Source organism: Talpa occidentalis, unplaced genomic scaffold (genome assembly GCF_014898055.3).
Source record: "Talpa occidentalis isolate TD23 unplaced genomic scaffold, MPIMG_talOcc4v2.1 talOcc4.4, whole genome shotgun sequence".
Taxonomy (NCBI): domain Eukaryota; kingdom Metazoa; phylum Chordata; class Mammalia; order Eulipotyphla; family Talpidae; genus Talpa; species Talpa occidentalis.
This window is the reverse complement of record NW_023604295.1, coordinates 4,642,108-4,662,269: the sequence shown is the minus strand read 5'-3', so window position 1 is coordinate 4,662,269 and position 20,162 is coordinate 4,642,108. Positions and strand designations below refer to the sequence as shown.

The following is a 20,162-nucleotide window of genomic DNA, read 5'->3' as shown; positions in this document are numbered from 1 at the left end:
TTGTAGCACCTGAGAGCTGCGGTGCATGCCGTGGGCACCGGCCCCTTTCCGAGGCTGCGGGTGGGGGCAGGGGAGGCTGTGACGTGGGGCCAGGCGGGGAGCAGAGGTGACCTTCCCTGGGGGAAAGCTGTGGGGTCTGGCCAGGGAGGGCCCCCCCAGCTGACACGTCCCCAGCGCAGCCCCTGCCCGCTGACTGCCACTCCTCCCTGGGGGTGCCACCACCGCTAGCGCCTCTTGAGAGAGGGAAGGGGCTGGAGAGAGATGGCAGCAGAGGAGGGGCGTCTGCTGGGGAGACCCCGGCCTGGCCCCCCTCCCCACTGCCCCGGGCAGGCTGCAGGCCTCCCTGGAGGGTTGAGGGGGGCTTGCAGTTTTCTTAACTGCAGAAAGGGGCAGCCGGTCCTGCCTGCTCCACCACCGACTGTCAGGGAGGGTGAAATTAGAGGGCAGAGGTGGAGCATCTGCAAAGGAGAGAGGCCTGCTGTACCTGCCTCTCGGCCCCTCAGGTTCCTCAGCTAAGGGACAAGAAGCTGCGTTCCGAGGCCTCACCCCCGGCTCTCCGTGCATGGGGCTGGCGGGAGAAAGGCTGTGTGTGACACGTTTGTTTTCCGTGTGTCCGAAAGCTACGACTGGTTGATTCTTCTTTTCACTTTTTCCCGTGGCACCCCGGGTTCAGAGGCCACCCCCCACCCACCCCTCCTGGGTGTGGTAGACATAGTAGCCTGCGGGGAAAGTTCTTTCCATATTTAGGAGTCACTTCTCAAAAAGGGCTGAAAATCTGTCCAAGTTCATCATTTAAGAACTTAGGGTGGATCCAACTTGTTTGCCTCCTGGCTTTTCATGGACAATCTAGCAACTCCCCTGGACCTCCTCCTCCTCTGGAGGAGCGAAGAGGGGTCTCCTCAGAGGAGAGATATCAGGTCTTCCCAGGTTGTTTAGTCCACACAGCTTGAAAGCACCAGGGGTAGGTGGAGGACTTCATGGAAGAGCAGGTGCGAGGTTAGCCGGGAGACCAGATGGCTCTGAAAGGAGCCTCAGAGGGGTGCCGTCTGGGACGCCAACGTCACGCTCCTTCAGGGTGTGAGAGCCACACCCTGGGGTGAGGAGAGCAGGACAGAGGTCATCCCCAGGATGTCATCCTGCCTTCACGGAAGACCTGACTCTGCTTCCTGCTAAGAACTGGGAAGCTTCTAGCAAATCCTGGAGGCTTTTTCTGAGGCCCTGTCATCAAGGAGGTGCTCACAGGGTCAGCAGTGAGGGGGAGAAATCTTCCCACTCACGCTGCCGCGGCTCCATGGTGTAGAAAGGCCGCCGGGCAGGGACGGGGCCAGGCTCCGGGCCCTGTGTAGACGTCAGCCCAGGGGCTACGGTGAGAGCTTGGCCTGACACCCACACAGGGGCCAGGGTGCTGGGCCTGAAGGGTGGGGCCCAGCTGGCCCCCCACCCAGAATAATCCCTGACACAACTGAACTCAGCATAACCCGAAATTTGGGTCTTAGGGGTTTTGCGGTATTTCACTTTGAAACTGTAGCTGGTGCTTTTGCTAAGGATGGGTGAACCCAGCGATGTTTGGGGTTTGGCAAATCCCTCTGACAGGTCTTCAGACAGTCGAGGTTTGGGAAAGCGGGAGGGCGGGCTGCCAGGGCCTTTCCTTCCCTTTAATTCCTCGAGCCAGCGTGCACTTTGATGAGAAACCTAATACATGTGTTTCTGATTCATTTACACTTGCGGGGCCCTTGTTTGAAGCTTTACATCCTAGGGCCTGGGAAGCCTCTTTCATCCCGCACCATACAGATGCCTGGCTGGCTTTTCTGGGGGGAGCCAGACGTCTCAATTTACCTGCCACACAGAGTCAGGCTCCCGGGGGAGCACGTTCTCCGTGCTCCCTCCGCAGTCCCAGAGCCCCAGCGCCAGCTCCTGCCCCGCCAGCTCCCGCTCCTCCCTGCCCTGGGACGGCCCCAAGCGGCCAGCGGCTCCAGGGACATCCCAGGCTCCCACGGACCAAGGTCCCGAAGCAAGTAACGCTCAACAGAGTGGGGGGCGGTGAAGGGATGAACGAGAGGTCAAGTCTCCCCGATTCATCTCCCGCTGACCTTTCAGCATCGGGCACAGCAGGGGCCCCGTCCGGGCCTTCCTCAGACCCACCCCTGCCCCCAGGACGAACGTCTCAGCACAGCCTCACCTCCTGTGGAAGCCCTTGTCCCCTCTCTCGTCCGTCCTGGACTATCTGTCACCAAGAGGCTCGGGCCACCCCCTCCCCGGCGTGGCTTCTGGCTCAGCCGTCCGAGGCCTGAGAACGACATCATTGACGCAAGCAGTTTTCACACAGTGGCCCAAATGCCAGTGGCTGCGGACCCTGGTCTTGAGAGGCTCTTTCCTTCAAAGAGCTGAGGGGCGGGGAGTGGTCCGTGTGTCTGGGGCCTGGTGACAATTAAGAGGGAGTGATGGCCTGTAAGCACTGCAGCACGCTTTTGTGGGTTTTTTTCAAAGAGTTTATTTATTTTTGCATAGAAGAACTGGGGTACGGGCCAAAGGTGCAGCAAGGAGGGTAGAGGTTTCACCAGAGACAGAGCGGGGAACAGAACAGGCAGACTGACGAAATACACTGCTGAGGGGAGCAGCGGGCGAGACAGGAGAGGTCTGCTGCGCCATGTGGGTAGCTCCCTGGCTGGGGACTGAACTCAGGCCGCAGCAGTGATAGCGCTGAGACTTAACCCTGGGCCACCAGGGACGCCCCACTTCCCTTTGTAGAGCAAGCTTATGGCTTATTTTCAAATCTTGATATTCTGGGGGGTCACCATACTATTTTCTGGGGCCATAAAACAATCCCCCACAGATAGGAGACTTGAAGGCCTCTAGTTACTCCCTAATTCCCATCACTAGGACTCGCCCAGCTCTAGGGTCGTCTTCAGACGGGCTGGGCCAGTGTGGGATACAGAGAGAGGCCACGAGTGGAAACTGCCAGCGTCCATCATCAGAGGGACAGCTAAAAAAGACGCGGCGTCCTTGCAGAATAGAGTCATTCAGCCGCGAGAGGAACGCCCTCTGGCCCCTGCTTCAGCGTGGATGAACCAGAAATGATCCGCTGAGGGGGGGAAGCCAGGTCCACGGGGTCAATCGCGCCCCCTCTAGGAAACACCTAGAACAGACACTCACAGAGACCAAGTGGCAGAGGGTGCCAGGGGCTGGGGCAGCTGCAGGGGTGTCCTGGGCGGAGCTCCAGTTTAGGAGGAGAAGGCTCTGCAGAGGGGGGTGACCATGGTCACGCCATAGGGTGGACGTCGTTACTGCCCCCGGATTGCACACTTAAAAAACGATAAACATGGTAAAGTTTAAGTCGTGCATGTTTTACTACCCCCCCCCACACAAACACACACACAAACACACACACACACACACACACAGGTTCGCACGGAACTGCCCCCCAAGTCTCCAGAAAGTGGGATCTTTCTCCCCTTGGCGCCTTCCTCCCAATATCAGCATCCTTCCTCAGATAAGCCCCAGCTCGGGAACCCACACCCTTGAAGCCCTCCCAGCCATTCCCGGCCAGTGGTTTCCAAAGAACATTCCTGCTGATGAATAATGCCGCGTCCCGCGCTGGGCTGCCGGGCAGACTTTCTTCTTGTGAAAAAAGATCATTCTCGGTTTCCAAGATCAACATTTCCCCTCCGAGCCTTGTAGCACTTGGTTAGATGGCAAAGCCAATATTAGTTTAAATGAAAGGCATCTGCAGGGCAGCGCAACTCACGGAGCCCCTGTCCCCCGGCCCCAGGGTGACCGAGCTGACGGGGTACGAGCCCCAGGACCTGATCGAGAAGACCCTGTACCACCACGTGCACGGCTGTGACGTCTTCCACCTCCGCTACGCGCACCACCTCCGTGAGTCCCGCGCTGGGGCAGGGCTGCGGGGGGCGGGGGGCGGGGTGCGGGGGGCCCAGCTAGGAGCACCCACCGTCTGCTCCGCCCCGAGTGTGACTCCTTTGATCCGGCTCGACCACGCCCTGTCGGCTCCCAAATCTCCGCTTCCCCTTCCAGCGCCACCCTGGCAGGTGTGGGTGCTAGACTGTGGATTTGGACCCTGAATTTCTCCATGATGTCGGGGCCCCGTTGGCAAATAATGGCAACACTATGATAACCGTTCCTGACCTGATTCAGTGATTCAGGCCGTTCCCAGCCCGGGCAGGGGTGGGAGGGCGTGCGGGCCTTGTGTTCATGAGGATCTTCTGCCCTGGAGGTTGCTGAGGCTCAACGAGGTTAAGTCACTCACCTGGGGTTACGCAGGAAGGAGGCCGCGGAGCTGGGGTGACCTCCGATCCTCCACTGACTGGGGAAGGTTGGGGGCCTGGAGGGACTGCAGGTTTCCCAGGATGGAAAAGTCAGCACAGAAAGGGTAAATAAATAGTATCTGATCCGCCCGCAGAGGCAGTGGGGGGAGTCTGGATTGGGGGGGACGGGACATCTGGATTGGAGGGGGGCAGCTGTGGGCACTGAAATCTTTAAAGAAGTGTTACTTCTCTTTGAGAATCCAGATTAGGGCGGTGTTCACCGGGATGGCATGGAATACTTCACCCTCCTGGCAGCCCCCTCTGCCCGGAACTGGTCCGGGCGTGTGTTAAAAGGGGTGCAGGAGGCCAGAGGGCTGGGCCTGTTGTGGCGCGGCCCCGGTGGCATGTGCTTGGCGCTTGTGCGGTGCAGTGGACAAGCGGCTGGGTCGCTCCAGGGCCATGTCCTCTGCCGGGGTGTTCTGTGTCGTCTGGGACCCAGTGGGCACGGCGGCACTTGGTAACACTGTCCTCTCCGGAGTCACCTCGGGGCGGGACTCGTGACAAGTACAGGGCTCGGCAGACGCAGGCAGCCCCTTTTCACCCACAGCAGCTTGTATGGAGCCTCCACGTCGGGAACAACCATCTTCTCGACACCAAGCCCAGGAGGGAAGCAGCTGCCCTGAGTCGCGTGGGGCCTGGGGACCAGCATCACTGACGCAGGAGCTGGACTCTTGTTTTGGCAAATAGAATCAAACACAGGATTAAAGGATGGAAGCAGCATCTCCCTGGGAGTGTGGAGCCACACAGAAGCATCTAGAAGGGAGGGGCTGTGGAGAGGAAGTGTGGGGGTTCACACCTCCCAGCCCTGGGGGTCCTCGCAGGGAGGCAGAAGCACGCTGGAGGCGTCTGTAGCCAATGAGGGGATTGAAATCGAGCTCCCGAATTATGTGACGGGCTTGCTGGTCTTCAGAGAGGGCTGCTGAGCAGGGAATTAGGCCTCTAAGCCGGGAAAAACTGCCCCCTGTAAACACCACTTCTTGCCCCTCACGCCATGGGGCTAACGGAGGGGAGCAGGCGTAGTTTTTCAGGGGACATGAATATAAATACAGTTTGTTTTGGGAATCGAGGAAGGCCACCGGGCTGGCCCGGGCAGGTTCCCACGCGCCCCACGGCAGTGGACAGGGTGCTGCTCCCATGGGTTCCCACCGCCCCCAGCAGCTGGAAGCTTGCCAGGTGAGCCAGGTGAGGGGGGGCTGCTCTCGTGTCCGTTTCCCAGGTGAGCCAGGTGAGCGGCAGGGGCGGAGGAGCAGCTGAGCCTGCGGGACGAGAGCCTTCTGGAGTTCACCCGGGGCGCACCGTGGGACCCGGGCCCACCTCCGACACCAGGAGCCCGTCTTCCGGAGCGCGTCTGGCTCGCCGGGCCCGCGCGCGGTTTCCCGGAGAGATCGCCTGTGGTTTATAGGCTCGGTTCGCCTTATCTCACTAGGAGTTGGGGCCTTCCCGCCTCTGCGGTTGTCTGCGGGGGCCTGGAAAGGGAAGGCGAGCGGCGGTTTCCGAAGGACACACGGAAGGGCGGGCGCTCTTACCGACTGGCGGGAGCCTGGCTTGCTTCTCCAGACGGACTAGAGCCGGCAAATTAACGACAGCGAAAAGCAGCAGTGCGGACAGTGGTTGCTGCGGGCCTGCGCCCTGCCCTCAGCTATGACGGAGAAGCCACGCAGGGAGCAGCGGGGCGCGGAGCCCACCCCGGCCAGGTGGGGCTGGCCTCGGATCTACCCTGCACCCCAAGTCTGCCCCAGATTCCCCTCCACCAGCTTTGCCAGATAAAAGAGGAGAGTTACGGCAAGATGCAGTGGGCCCATCCCCGTGTGGGGGGGCGCCACCTCTCCGGGGCTCACATCTGCACCCCAGCAGCGGACGTGCCCCTTGGGGCAGCCGCGGCGTTAACCTGGACCTTATTTCCCCTCCAAAGCCAGAACTTCCAGAAGAAGAAGCCTCTGCTCGGTGGGGCAGGGGAGGCCGAGGCTCCCCTCCCCGCCTGCAGCTTTTCCCACCCTGGCTTGGCCGTGGGGGCGGCTGCCTCTCCTTCCCGGGGTGCGTCCACCCCATCCAAGGGGCCTAACTTGTTCCTGGACAGTGGTTCACGCGTTCAGAGCCTCGTGCCGTGAACAACATGCCACAGACCGGGGTGTTTTCTCCCTGTTCTGGAGGCTGGGAGTCCCAGGACCCCCGAGGCCTCTCCTTGGGGTGTCAACGCCCCCTTCTCCCGTGTGCTCACGTGGTTGCCCCTGCGTGCATCCCCACCCCCTCGCAAGGACCCCAGTCATGCTGAGTCACCCTCCCCGCCCCCATGATTTCCTTTTTGCCTTAATTTCTGCTTTAAAGGCCCTCCCTTCAAGTCCAGTCCCATTCAGAGGTCCTGGGGGTTAGGGCTGCAGCAGAAGAATGTGGGCCCTAATGAGGCCTTCCTTTAATGTCTCTGCGTGGTCACCCACGTAGTGGGAGGCTCTTTGCTAAGCTTTAGCATTAGCAGGCCAGGCCAGCCTGGGGCGGGCAGGCGGGGCGTTTGAGAGGACGGATGCGCCGTTTGAAATGTGACTTTCCGGTCCTGTCACCTGACACTTGGGTGATGGACAGCAGGGCTCACAGGCTGGCCAAGGGGAGCAACAAGGCTGGGGCTTCTCCTTTGGTCATCTGGCCCTCCAGGATCCCCACAGTGGCCGCTGCTGCCCAGAGACACCACAGTGGTGCTGACCCGGTGCCGTCCCAGGAGCTGGCCCATCAGCAGCATCCGCAGCTTCCTTTTCATCCGCCACGATGGCCACAGCAGTAGACACCCACCTGCGCCCCTCAGGACTGCGGGGCCAGGGGGCAGCCGCGCCTCCGCTCACGGTGAGACACAGGGACGTGTCTGTCCTGGCAGCGGACCGGTGACTGAGCCAGAGAAAGCAAGCAGCAGCCAACGCCCAGGACCAGTCGGAGGTCACCGTCCAGCCTCCACGGCCAAGCTGTCTCCATGCTGGGGTCCGAAGCCCAGGAGTCTCTGAGACGGCCGAAGGGCTCTGCAGAATCTGCCTTGGGCGTAGGAAGCTGCGGTTCTGAAGGTCCGGAGGCAGCCAGGTGGTTTTCACACATTCTTCATAATATTATCTTAAGCGGGAGCAGGAGTCCACGGGTCTGAGGAGAGCCAGCCCCTGAAGAAGGGAAACCGAGCACCTTCCAGGAACGCAGCTTCACGAGGAGGAACAGGTGGGGGGCAGTAGGGACATCAGGGCATAGGCTTCTGGTCAGCAAGGTGGGCTGGGCATCCCGGCCAGGAGGTGCGGGGACCTGGGCCTTCCCAGGTGGACTCTCCAAGTCAGACCTGCTCGAGGCTTTCCTCCAGGGCCTCCTGTAAGGAGGGTGAAGGTGGGATCCTCTAGGGGCCCTCTTCGGCCAGCTCACCTCACCTCCCACCCACCACCTTGCGGCAGCAGGGAAGAGGCCCAGGTGACCCGCCGAGTGTGGACCCAGCACGGTGGGAGACAGTCACATGACCCCAGGAAATGTTCATCATCCGCGGCAGGGGAGGCTTCCACCTCGCTGTCTAGGCAGGCCCCTGTCCAGAGAGGGCCCAGCCCAGACTACAGGCGGAGCAGTGGCCGTGTCCAACTGTCAAAACATCTCCAAGCCGCGAAAGACTCCCAGCCCTGAAAATGTGGTCTGCTTGTTACATTTCAAGCAGTAACTATACAACAAAATTACAGGACAACAGGTATAGACCTGCGGAGAGCATCGCTGAAATAATGCCCAGGAGTCGGAAGCGGAGATGCCCATGGGCCGGGCAGGAACATGAATGCATGCATGGGCGAGGTAGGGCAATAGGGAGTGGCTGAGCCTGTGGCTAACTGGCGGGCCTAGGACCCTTGCAAAGGCATCCTGAGTAACAACAGCACGATGCCGTCAATGACGCGCATCCGTGAGCACGTGGCACCTCGACTCCAGGGGAAAGGTCTTAAAATAGAAGATAAACTTGAGAGAAGTTTCCGAAGTCCATGAGGACTTTTGATTGGCGTTGCCTGGCACGCTTCCACTGCCAGCCCCATCAGCACTTAGACTGGAAATGGGCCACGGGTTTAATCGATACACGGAGCCTTTCTAGGCGCGGCCTTCCCAGCAGTCTGGAGGTAGATGTGGCTTTTTCTCGTCGATGAAGAAGTGGTAAATCCTGTGCATTTAAGGGAGCCATGAACAATGAAGAGGAACTAATCCTAGAAAGCCCAGTGTGACCTGCACGTTTTCCTGATCCCCAAAGCAGTTTATAGGCCCCAGATTCTCAGTACCCCAGGGGGCCTGCTGGCTCAGGCTCAGGCCTCCTTCCATGTCACTTGGAGACATTCCACCACGTGGCCCTGGAGAGGTGCTTCCTGGAGGCGTTCTCTCTTCCTCGGAAGCTTCCTTCCGAGGCTTCTCCACAGCCACGCTTGCTCCAGTAGCTATGGTGGAGTACTGCTCGTGCACAAAGCCATTGGCTTTCCCGTGCCCTCATTTGGAGTGTAAGACAAAGTACTTCATTGCGTTGGACAACTGTAAACTGCTTCGTTTTCTCCTGAAGCTCACACACTCCGCTTCACCTACCAGCACCAAGCAGGTGTCAGATGCTGAGGCCCCGGGATGCGGCAGCCTCACTTTCCTCCCAGACGCTGGCTCGTGGGCATGGCTACATCTTCACGAGGTATCCTGGGCATCCAGAAGGACCCCTGCTTCTCTGGGATGCATATTTGTACAAGAATTTCCATCCTAAAGTGGCCTTGGAGAAGCACGAACTTGCCTTTCATCTCGGCGTGGGGCACCCCAATGTCAGAACAGTCTAGACCGTGATGCTGGCATTGCTGTGGCAAAGAGGTTCAAGGCACAGGCCCCCCCCCACCAGGGGCTTCTGGTTCAGGGGGCACCTCCTCCCTGCCCCCACCCACCACCACCATAAGTGGGGGCTTACTCATAGCACTCAGTCTGAGGTCACTTGAGACAGCTAGTTAAGAACGGCAGATTGGGTGGGAGCGGGTGCAAAGGGAAGAATGTCATGACTAAGAGTCTAGGGTTTCAGCTTGGATTGCCAGGTCGACTGTGGCCACGGGTCACAGAGAAGAGAAAATAATTCCATGTCTCTGTTTGTTTGGGCTCTGTATCTATGCCTCGTCGGAGCACAGTCAGGGAGGGTCAGAGACGAGAGTCTTTGCGAAGTCTGCTGAGGTATTTGGGGTCCGCTGGCTTCGTTGCATCCATCTCACGACGATGACAGATCGGTTTAGGAATGTTGTAGGAAGTATAAATACAAGACAAGAAAAAGAAAGTGCGGTGCTGTTCCTGTGGGCTTTACAAATGCTGCCAGAAGGGAGTTCAAAGTCGAAGACACCAACGAGCATTTCTGTTGGAGAAAGAGCACTTCGGGGGGGCCCCACTGATGATGGCGCCTGTGTTTGATCACATCGCTTTTGGGGTCGGGAGCAAGTTGGTTAACGGAGTCTCCCCTAAAAGTGGGCCCCCCCCCCATGTGTGAGGCCTCAGAGAACCTTCTGGAGGCCCCACAGTGGCCACTCTGGGAAGTGGAGGTGAGAATAGCTGGTCTGGACCCCCCCACCGTGCCCTCCAGGCCCCACTCCCCTGGCGACGCTGCTTCTGTGAAATGAGGCGCAGTGTGGAAACCGAGCGGGACTCGGAAGCTGGGTTTGGAGGTTAATAAAGCAAACCCCGCGAGAGGCGCATTCCGGCGCCTCTTTCCGACTGCCTCTGTTTACACTCTTCTGCGAGGATTCCTTCCTGCCAGGTGGGTCCGGTGATGTGCACAGGTAGCCCTGGGCAGAGGAGAGCCGGTGCCTGTTCAGAGGGCCCTGCCTCCCCGCAGGGCGGGCCGGTGGCTACCAGGCTCTCGTCCTTCTTTTATCCCGCAGGGGCGTGGCTGATACGTGGTATGTTGACTTCCCACCCCCCGTACAGTGCACTTAGCCATGTGAAAATAAGCTTTCATTCTGATTCTAAAAGTGATACCCCCTCCTTGCTGGAAATTTGGGAAAAGGTGAAAAGAAGAAAATGAAAATTACTTGCAGTGTTATCAGACAGACGATGAAAGTTACTCTGGAGTGGGCCCTCCATGCCTGCCCGCCAGGATTCTGCATCTTCACATAGATGATCTACTCCTCACAACCAGAGGGAGTGGGAGCTGCAGTTATGAATGGGGAAACCGAGGCACAGGAAGGTTGTCCAGGGTCACTGGGGCATGTGTCTGTGTGTGGACACATCTTTCATCCTAAGGCTTATACTATCTGCAGCTCCACATCTAGTGTGTTCTTCATTTAATGTTACATACATTCTCCACAATAGTACAAATTCTTCTTAGTCACCATTTTACTGGCTGCATAGTATTCCACCGTTGCCGGTCCTCTTCTTATTGCTGCACAGTTAAGTCTCCCCTCCTTTGTTCCCTGACTTATAAGCAGCACTGAGTTAACATCTCTTTGTACACAAGTCTTTGCATCACTCAACCAGTTCCTAGAAGTGAAATTAGTGCGTCAATGACCTGTCAAAATGCTTCGCGGGGGCCTCCCCTGGTGGCGCAGTGGTTGAGCGCTGGGCTGCGAGGCTGCCCGCAGCCTCTGCAGTGCCAGTTCGTTCCCCGGCCGCCGGCGAGGGTCCCACAAAAAAAAAAAATGCTTTGCGGGAGGACCACGCTGAGTCCGTTTCTATCAGCACCTGACTACGCCTCTCACCACAGGTTAGCCAGCATCATCTACTGCCATTTCATTCTTTGTTGAGATAAGATTTACAGAATATAAAATTTACCATTTTCAGTAGGTTTTAATATATTTACAATGTGATGTGCAACTATCACCTTTATCAAATTCCAGGACATTTTCTTAATCGCAGGAAGAGCCTGGTCCTCACTATAAATCACTCCCAGCACCCCTGACCTTCCACCCGGGCAACCCCTAAGCTACCTTCTCTCTCGATGGCTGGACACCACACATAAAGGGAGGCGGCGGCCTTGTGTCGTTGTGCCTGGGGTCGAGCTTCAAAGAGTCGAACATTTGCTTGTCATTTACATGAGTCTTGGGGGCTGTTTGTTCTTGTCCTTTGACCCTGTTCCTTATAGGTCTTGCTGTTTCTAGCAATCTGTATGAAGTCTTTATATGTTAAGATGAATACCTCCTTTACGACAATTTTTCTTCTGCACCAGAATATTTAGCTGCAGGTGCTAGCGTAAATGGAAAGAGACTCCCCGAGCCACCTGCTCATGTCCCGGCCCGTGTGGGTGTGGGGGAGCTGCTGGCTAGGGCCCTACGGCCAGCCTGCCCCCAGGAGCCCTGGCCGGGTGTCGGTGGTACTTTGTCTTCCTCTCCCCAGAGAGGAATAACCCCTGCTCTCACCCCTCCACTGCCCACCCCAAGCTTCTAGCACTTTCATCCTCCAGCCCTCCCCCGCCCTGCAAGCCCTGAGGGGGCGTGGCGGGGGTTGTATGCCCAGGGAGGCTTCGGCAGGGGAGGCTCTAGGCAGCCCCAGGCTGCCCTGGTGCAGGGATGCTCAGGAGCCAGGCAGCGGCCTTCCCTACCGGGGCGAGCGGTAAATTGATGAGCAAGGAAAACCAGGATCAACGGGAAGAAAATATAAACAGCGCCCGGAGAACAAATCTGTGCGCACACAGGTTCGGGAAGGGAGAACATTGCGGCAACCTGACGCTTAGTTGAATGCGCGTAACTTACTCTTGTTCAAATACAGCATCCTCATGGCCCCGCCCCTAAAAAGCAAAGCCTGTTTTTTCTCTGCCAGGAACAAATCTGGGGGCTAATTATTTCTCCCAATGAGATTAGAGTAAATCACTCTCCTTGACAGCGGAGGGAGGGATTGCTCTGTGGCAGAGACCTTCTGTGTGTGTGTGTGCACGCGCACGCACGTGCGTACACACACAAATGCGTCTTCCCGTGGAGAGAGCCCATCTCCGCCCCCTTGGCTAAGCTCTCAAAGGTGTTCTTGACCCCCGAGAGATCCAGAGCCAGGGCTGTGGGCCACCCGAGGGAGCAGCGTTCCCAAGACCCCAAGGCGGGACCTGCTAACGGTCTCGGGCCCCTGTCCCCTTGTGTTCGCAGTGCTGGTGAAGGGCCAGGTCACCACCAAGTACTACCGGCTGCTGAGCAAGCTGGGCGGCTGGGTGTGGGTGCAGAGCTACGCCACCGTGGTGCACAACAGCCGCTCGTCCCGGCCCCACTGCATCGTGAGTGTCAATTATGTCCTCACGTAAGTCAGCCGTATTTGTTTCTCTCCTTGCTCTCCTCCGTCCCTCATCCGCCCCTGTTCACGACCATCTCTCTCTCCTCTTCCTCACTGTCCATGTGTCTCCTGTTCTGTTCTGGCTTCCTCTGACCAAACCCGTCACTGGGCGAGGCCCAGACCGTTTCTGCACTTGGGCTGGGGGGCCGGGCGCAGGGCAGCCGCGGTGGGGACGGGATCGGGGGAGCCCTCAGCCCGGGGCGTAGCTGAGGATGGGGTCAGGGAGTCAGGTGAGGCGTGTGGGTGAGCAGGTGGCACAGGACAGGGGTGCCCCGTCTGGAACAGCGTGGCGAGGGGTCCTGTGTCCCAGGAACACAAAGTCACGCCGTGTGCCCACAAATACCTGGGCCATCGCCCCTGTCCCTGGGCACCCCCCCTGCCTCCCTGTCTTCCTGCAGAGCCTGTTGAAAGTGATGTTGATACTGGGCTCCCTTCAACCTCAGAAGGTCAACCTGAGCCACAAACACTTTTGAGACCACGGAAGCCACAGGACGTCGCTCCCTGCGGCCGTGGCTCCTGGTGCTGAGTCACCTCGCACCCAGCTCTCGCCCTGAACTTGAGCCCCAGCAGGTCCCCCCACCTGCTCCTTGAGCAGGATCCCCAGGTGCATCCTCCCGCAGCGAGGAGTCAGGCTCTTGGTTCTCTCACAGGGATTGCCACGTGCCCGGGTTTGCTTTTTGCTTTTTTTTTTTTTTAAAGAAGTGAGCGATTTTAGCAAAACTGTAGGGGAGAAGACATTTTGGCTCCTGGATTCCTTGTGTGCAAACAGCTGTGGGCTGGTTCTTTGAGCAACTTCCTCTCTCGTGAACGTGGCCTTTTCGAGCCAGCTCTTTGGGCAGAAGTGGGCGCTGCTGTGGAGCGGACGGCGGACGCCAGGCTCCCGGGCCTCGGGGTCCCGCCCCCCGGACGCTGCCTGGGGCGGCAGGGACTCAGGTGGTGGATGCCCGTGTTTCTGTCCTTCCCCCTTTGCCCTGCACCCTTCCTAGGGCCGCGGGCATCCCCAGGAATGTGTGGGGTCTGTGCGGGATGGAGGGCGATGCTGGGAGCACGGTGCGCTGGGCCGGCATCCCCGGGCTCCAGGCCGCAGGGCGCCTCGGGGCGGCCGGGGCAGCGGATGCCGGAGCCGTGAGCGAGCTGGCTCCGGGGAGCTGCCGGGGAGGCCGCTCCGGCCGGACGTGACCGTCCCTCTCTCGCTTCCCAGGGATATCGAGTACAAGGAGCTGCAGTTGTCCCTGGAGCAGGTGCCCACGTCCAAGCCGCAGGACTCCTGGAGGACCGCCCTGTCTACCTCACAAGAAACTAGGAAACTAGCTAAACCCAAAAACACAAAGATGAAGACAAAGCTGAGAACAAACCCGTACCCGCCGCAGGTGAGACGGCGTCCCCGGGCCTGGCCGGGCGGCCCACACCCGAGGGGCTGGAGCAGCCGGCACGTTGACAGCCGAGTCTGCGAGGGCGGCCGGGCCTCTGCCCGCGGGGCGCCTGCAGCTGAAGTCCAGGCTCCCTGGGGCGTCCCGGGCCCTGACACTCCGCCGCCCCGGGCGGCCGCGCGCGGGGACTGGGCGGTCTAGGAGAAAGACTGGCCGGCGGAATCCTCCTCGGTGGCCTGAGCCCCGAGCGTCCCGTCTCCATAGTGATTATTTTTAAATGAAAACTTTCCTTTTCAAAAAAGTCCTTTGCGCGCCGCGTCTGCTGTGCTGCCGGCGGGCCGGGGGGCGGGAAGGCCTCTTTCTGCCCAGGCGCTGGGTCCCTGGCCATGCCCCTGTCCTCGAGGGCCCTGGCGAGGGTGGAGGGGGTTCCCGCCTAGGGAGGGGAGTGGGCCCTGGGAAGTGGGGGCTTGAGGGGCCGGAGGCAGCTGCTTGGCCCTGGAGCAGGCCCCCATCCGTCTCCTCTGCCACGCAGCAATACAGCTCGTTCCAAATGGACAAACTGGAGTGCAGCCAGCTGGGAAACTGGAGAGCCAGCCCCCCGGCGAACCCCCCGGTGCCCCCAGAACAGCAGCTCCATTCAGCAAGCAGCGACCTCCTGTGCGCCCCGTCCTACAGCCTGCCCTTCTCCTACCATTACGGACACTTCCCTCTAGACTCTCACGTCTTCAGCAGCAAAAAGCCGATGCTGCCAGCCAAATTCGGGCAGCCCCAAGGATCCCCGTGTGAGGTGGCACGCTTTTTCCTAAGCACACTGCCAAGCGGCGGCGAGTGCCAGTGGCATTATGCCAACCCCCTAGTGCCTAGCAGCCCGTCTCCAGCTAAAAACCTTCCAGAGCCGCCAGTGAGCACTGCCCGGCACAGCCTGGTGCCCAGCTACGAAGGTGGGTCGTGTTCGCACCAGAGGTGGGCGGGGGCTCCTGTGCATGGGGGGCTGTCCGAGGGGTGTCACTGGGGGCAGAGGTTGCCCTTCGCTGCTTCTAAGCTAGGCTCCCCTGCTCCCAGCGCGAGGCGGCCAGACAGGGAGGCCAGCCCGGTGGGGCCGGTCGTGGTGCCCTATGGGCACCGGTGACAGTGGGAAGGGCGTTCGGCTACCTTCAGAAAAGCCCTGGTTTCGTTTGCTGCTACCAGAGAGTCAGAGATTTTCCAAAGCAGCTCCCAGGAGCCGAGAAAGCTCTAATTTTACGAGATTACTTTCCACTCCACCCCAAACTGAATGTGGGCGACTGGGTGTCTGCCCTTGCCAGTGCTCAAAGTGTGGAAAACCGTGGTGGAAATCCATGGGTGCTGGGACAGAAATGCCGCTCAGCGGCCCGGGGCAAAGGGCACAAGCCCTCCTAGCCTCAGCGCGCCTGCGAGCAGGACAGCCCGGCGCAGGCTCCGCGCACAGGGGGTGTCCCCAGCACTTGCGGTTTTGAGCACAGAGAGGCAGGACTTCCCGCCATGTCCTGCGAGGCGCAGGCAGGAGGAGGTCCCCAGGGGAGGTGCCACCAGCCCCAGACAGACTGCTGTGTGCTCGATGGGCCCAGCCCCAGCAGGGGCAGAAGGTGGGGAGTGGGGTTTGACACCGGCTGTGTTCCTGTCCCAGCAGACCCAGCGGCCCAGCCAAGTACAGACTCAGGGCTGCAGGGGTCCAGCGGGGTTGCTAAATGTGACAGTCCGGGCAAAGAACCCCGCCCCAGAGCTCTCTCCCCCTCTGGAGGCGGGGAGTGTGTGGCCTCTCCGCAGGCTGCTTGCAGGATCTCCATGCTGGGAGCCAGGCTGCGTGTTAGGTTTGTCTCCAAATCTGAGAAGAGGGACAGATCATGGGAGATGATCAGGAGATGATCAGGTCGTTTTTGAAAGTAGCCAGTTTGGAAAAGAACCAGTCACGGGCAGTGCAGCCCCGCCTGGGCCCAGTGACACTGGACCCCGTCCCCACCATGTGGGCGCTGGGGCCCTCAAATACTCAAAGCAGGGGTTTCCCTGAACAGCCCAAGAGAGAAAGACAAAGCAAGGATTTCGATAGCTGAAAATACCCGCTTGAGGGTGACTTGAAAGAATTATTTCTGAGTGAAAGTTGGCCCGTGATAGAAAACAATTGGATTTTGTAGCGCTGCTACGCTGAGAGTGAAAGGGGTTCCCCAGCTGCCTCATTTGTCACGCACGGGGAAAATGAGCCAGAGGTGCGAATTTGGGGCAATTTGTGATCCACTTTCTAGTTTTGTTGCTATTAAAGGAAAAAAAAAATGTGGCTTAAGGGGGAAAAAATTCAGGGAGCTGCTGGATTGCACGAGGCACCTCCTTCCCGAGGGGGGCCCTGCATGAGCAGCCGAGGGGGCCGAGACGCGCCGCTCTCCCCGCCCGGGCACATCAGCAGAAGTGACCAGGGCCCAGGGGCCGCCTCCAACCAGGGCCGCGAGGACCCGCCCGGCAGCGTGGCCGCTCTCGGCGCGTGACTGTGACCGCGCGCGGCCAGGGGCAGGTGCAGGTGCAGCGCGGCCGGGGGGCAGGTGCGGGGCCGCGCCGCGTGCCGCTTCTGCGTCGTGGAGACGCGAGCCAGTCAGGTGCGCTCCGGGGTCCGCGCCCGAGCGCGCGCTGCATCCTGTGGTGGCGACGCTGCGCGTAATCAAGCGTGTCCTTAACCTCCTGCCGGCCGCGGCTCCTGGAGCGCACCTGGAGCGCACCTGGCGACGCGCGGCGGGCCCTGGGCCGCGCGGGGGGGGCTGCGGGGGGGCGCGGGGGAACCCGGGGGGACCCGGGGGCTCGGTGGGGGGGGCGCGGGGGGCCGGCGCTCCCCCGCGCGCGTCTAACGTGTCCCTGTCCCCGCAGCGCCCGCCGCCGCGCGCAGGTTCGGCGAGGACCCCGCGCCGCCGCCGCCGAGCTTCCCGAGCTGCGGCCACTACCGCGAGGAGCCCGCGCCGGGCCCGGCCAAGGCCGCGCGCCACCCCGGCCGGGACGCGGCGCGCCTGGCGCTGGCCCGCGCGGCCCCCGACTGCTGCGCGCCCCCGGCCCCCGAGCCCCCCGGCGCGCCGGCGCAGCTGCCCTTCGTGCTGCTCAACTACCACCGCGTGCTGGCGCGGCGCGGGCCGCTGGGGGGCGCTGCGCCCCCCGCGCCCGGCCTCGGCGGCGGCCCCGGAGCCCCCGAGGCGGCGGCCGGCGCGCTGCGGCCCCGGCCCCCCGGCCCCGCCGCCGCCGCGCCCCCCGGCGCGCCCCTGCCGCACTACCTGGGCGCCTCGGTCATCATCACCAACGGCAGGTGACCCCCGGCCGGGCCCCGGCGGCGCGGGGAGCAGCCACGGCCGGGCCGCCCGGGCGCCTGTGCGCAAAGCCGGCCGGGCTGGAGGCGCGCGGCGCGCGGTGACGTTAATTTATGCAGAGACGACTATTTTAATAGAACGCGCAGCCGACTTCTAGGTTTTTATCGTACGCCCGAAACGCCGGGGTCGAGGGCCGCGAGGAGCCGGCCCCACGCTGGCTCCACGGGGGCTCCCCGAAGGGCGGAGCCGGGCGCCCCCGGGTGACCCCCACCTGATGGGGGGGGCTTGGTGCCCTCAGGCCGGCGCCCTCGCTGTCCCCGGGCCCTCGAGCCCCCCGGGCGCTGGAGGCGGGTCCGCCCGCGGGGGGAGGAACCTGCCCTGCAGCCCCTGCAGCCCCTGCGCCCGGCCTCCTGGGCGCAGCGCCCTCCGCTCTTAGCGCAGGGCAGCGCGGTGGTTTCAGGGCCCACGGGGAGACCACGCCCTGCCTTGGGAAGCCACTGGGGCGGCTCCTTTCAAGTGGTTTTCTTTAACCCTTTCTTCAATTCAAAAAGCAACAAGCCGAGACCAAGGGGTGAAGTCAAGTGTGCTTGACGGGTCCATTCGCGAGCGCTTCCCACCCCCGAACTCAACACCAAGAATAGCACCTTCAGAATATATTCGATAGGCATGAAATGCAAGAAATATATATATATGTAGCTAGATAGATGGCCAGATCTTTTATGAAATGGCATGTGGAAGGTTTAGGTGCCCAAGGCGATTGCCCCTCCCCCAGTTGAATTCCCAGGCCAAAGCCGTCTGACCCGCGCAGACCTTCGCCAGCCTCGTGTTTGCTACAAGTAGTGCTAATAAAGGTAGTTAAATTGCATGTGCAATATGAGACTTGTGGGGTGGCCGCGCTCCGGTGGAAGAAAAACGTGCTAAAGGGATGTGGCGAAACCCGCGTAGACTCCCACACTCTGCATTTTATAGGGAGCCAGAAAACTCCCCGTGAGCTTGCCCTGTGTGTAAGCAGGGGCAGGGAATTCTTTATCATAAAGCACCAGCATGGTTCGAAAAAGAAACTTTCATGAATTTTAATGTTATATTTCCGCTTGGCGATTTCACCACCCGAAACTCATGCTCTGGCCCCGAGGCAGATGGAGGCCTTGACCGGGCGTCTTTGATGGGCTCGCGCCAGTCACACGCCGTCCTTTTGCTGCTCTGTCAAGGAGGGTGTACTCTAGGCATTGCGTCCCACCTTTTTGAGTGGAAAGAGGTTTTTCACACGTCTTTTAATTCATTCTGGAATCAAAGTGCACACGCGTTCATTGTTTCTGCAGATGTGAGATGATCGCCAAGGTCGCACTCTGAGGCCCTGCCTCCTCCCCAGGGGGCTAGTTGCCTTAGGGTCCAGGTAACATTTGCAAATTTAGGATCAGGTGTGGGGCACCCAAGGGGCTGGATCAGAGAAGGGAAGGAGGACCCCTCCCTGCGACCCGCTGCCCCTCGGGACGCCCCGGTGAGCTGCGCCTGGCCATTATTTTTTATGCTCACGCGACTCTTAATCCAACCGTGATTGAAGGTTCGGGTTGGATGAGGTATCGCCTGATCTTTTTCAATAAAGTACCACAAAATGCTTTTGTGTCTACTTTGTTGTGAACCACTGGGGGCTGGATTTAGTGACCACACATCGCCAAGGTGTTGGGAGCCGGTGGTGATCACAGGTTACTGTTCAGAAAGACCCTGATGGATTACAAAGGCTGTGACATACACAGGCTGAGTCAGAGTGCGAGTCAGGGGACGCTCCTGTCTAAACAGCGTGGCTTTCATAGCCTGGAACAGAAGGTTTCTGTGGAAGTCATTTCTGGGGGGCGGCAGCTCAGTGGTTACTACCAACGTAGTCTTGTTACCTCCATCTCTAAGACCCAGCACTTTTAAGCTGGGGGTATAGTGTCTTCACTTCTATGCGGCTCTGGCAGGGGAGAGGGAGAATTTTCATAAATACGCCTTTCTTTCACAAAAAGAGGAGAAAGTCATGCCCAACAGGCTGACAAAAATGCCAGATCAAATGGATTTGAGAAATAAGCCCAGTTCAAGATGGGGAAAGGAATTCCTTTATGGCCAAGGAAGTCCTTCTAGAAGAGCCGTTCCGTTCATACCTGTGTAGAGAAGTGAGCAGGGCGTGGAGGGCTGTGCTGAGGGCATCTGCAAGATGCTGTATTCTCTGTCTCCCCCCAACCTCTTGTCCTTTTCCAAGTCCTGTCCAGCCTGCCCTCTTCCCTTGGACCCTGAGGGTGGGAGAGGTTTCTAGGGTCCATGAATCCCGTCCAGTCTACCAAATTGTAACTGTACCTGGGTCGACTGTGGAGGCTGCGACAGAGAAAATGGAATCAAAAGAGTATTTTCAAGCAAACACCGTAAAATTACAATAGCTTGTATTTTTAGTGACTCGAAGCTCCTGGGTTATCTGAGGTGCGTTATTCCAGCTGCTCCTAAACTTAAGTATGATACTTCAGGTTAAAATTGGGGGGGGGGGAGCCATCAAGGCAAAATTCAAACAGATGCTACAACCCCCCACTCTGTTCTTACAGTTTGTTGTAACATTAAATTTATTTTTAAATTTAAAGAATTCACATTAAATTGTTAAGATGTTTTCTCACCTCAGTTAAAAAGATTTTTACTTTGGGGGTTTCTATAACTTTCAGGGGTAGTAAGATTTCTCTTTTGTATGACACAGAATACATTTGTCAAAAACACATCCCCTCAAAGCACCCGCTTCTTAATGATTACAAATACATACATACTCCTTACTATGTAAAACTATTTATTTTGTAAAAATATGTTTAAATATGAATAAAAATACTGTAACCAAAAAGGGCTGCCTGTTTTTAAAAATGAAACTTGTAAAAAAAAAAAAAATGACAATGAGTCCAAACTATATAGAAAGTCTTAAA

General features: G+C 59.2%; 1 protein-coding gene across 2 annotated transcripts in view; it reads left to right on the top strand.

Annotated features, from left to right (window-relative positions):
* SIM2 (SIM bHLH transcription factor 2) overlaps window positions 1-17,439 on the top strand; it is a 46,317-nt gene extending 28,878 nt beyond the window's left edge. For both annotated transcript variants that reach the window (XM_037524486.1, XM_037524487.1), the window contains 5 exons: window positions 3,770-3,876; window positions 12,383-12,530; window positions 13,765-13,933; window positions 14,466-14,874; window positions 16,802-17,439. In XM_037524486.1, coding sequence (XP_037380383.1) covers window positions 3,770-3,876; window positions 12,383-12,530; window positions 13,765-13,933; window positions 14,466-14,874; window positions 16,802-17,232 — 1,264 coding nt within the window. In that variant the 3' untranslated portion in view covers window positions 17,233-17,439. The remainder of the gene's footprint in view (window positions 1-3,769; window positions 3,877-12,382; window positions 12,531-13,764; window positions 13,934-14,465; window positions 14,875-16,801) is intronic.
* The last annotated feature ends 2,723 nt before the right edge of the window (window positions 17,440-20,162 follow it).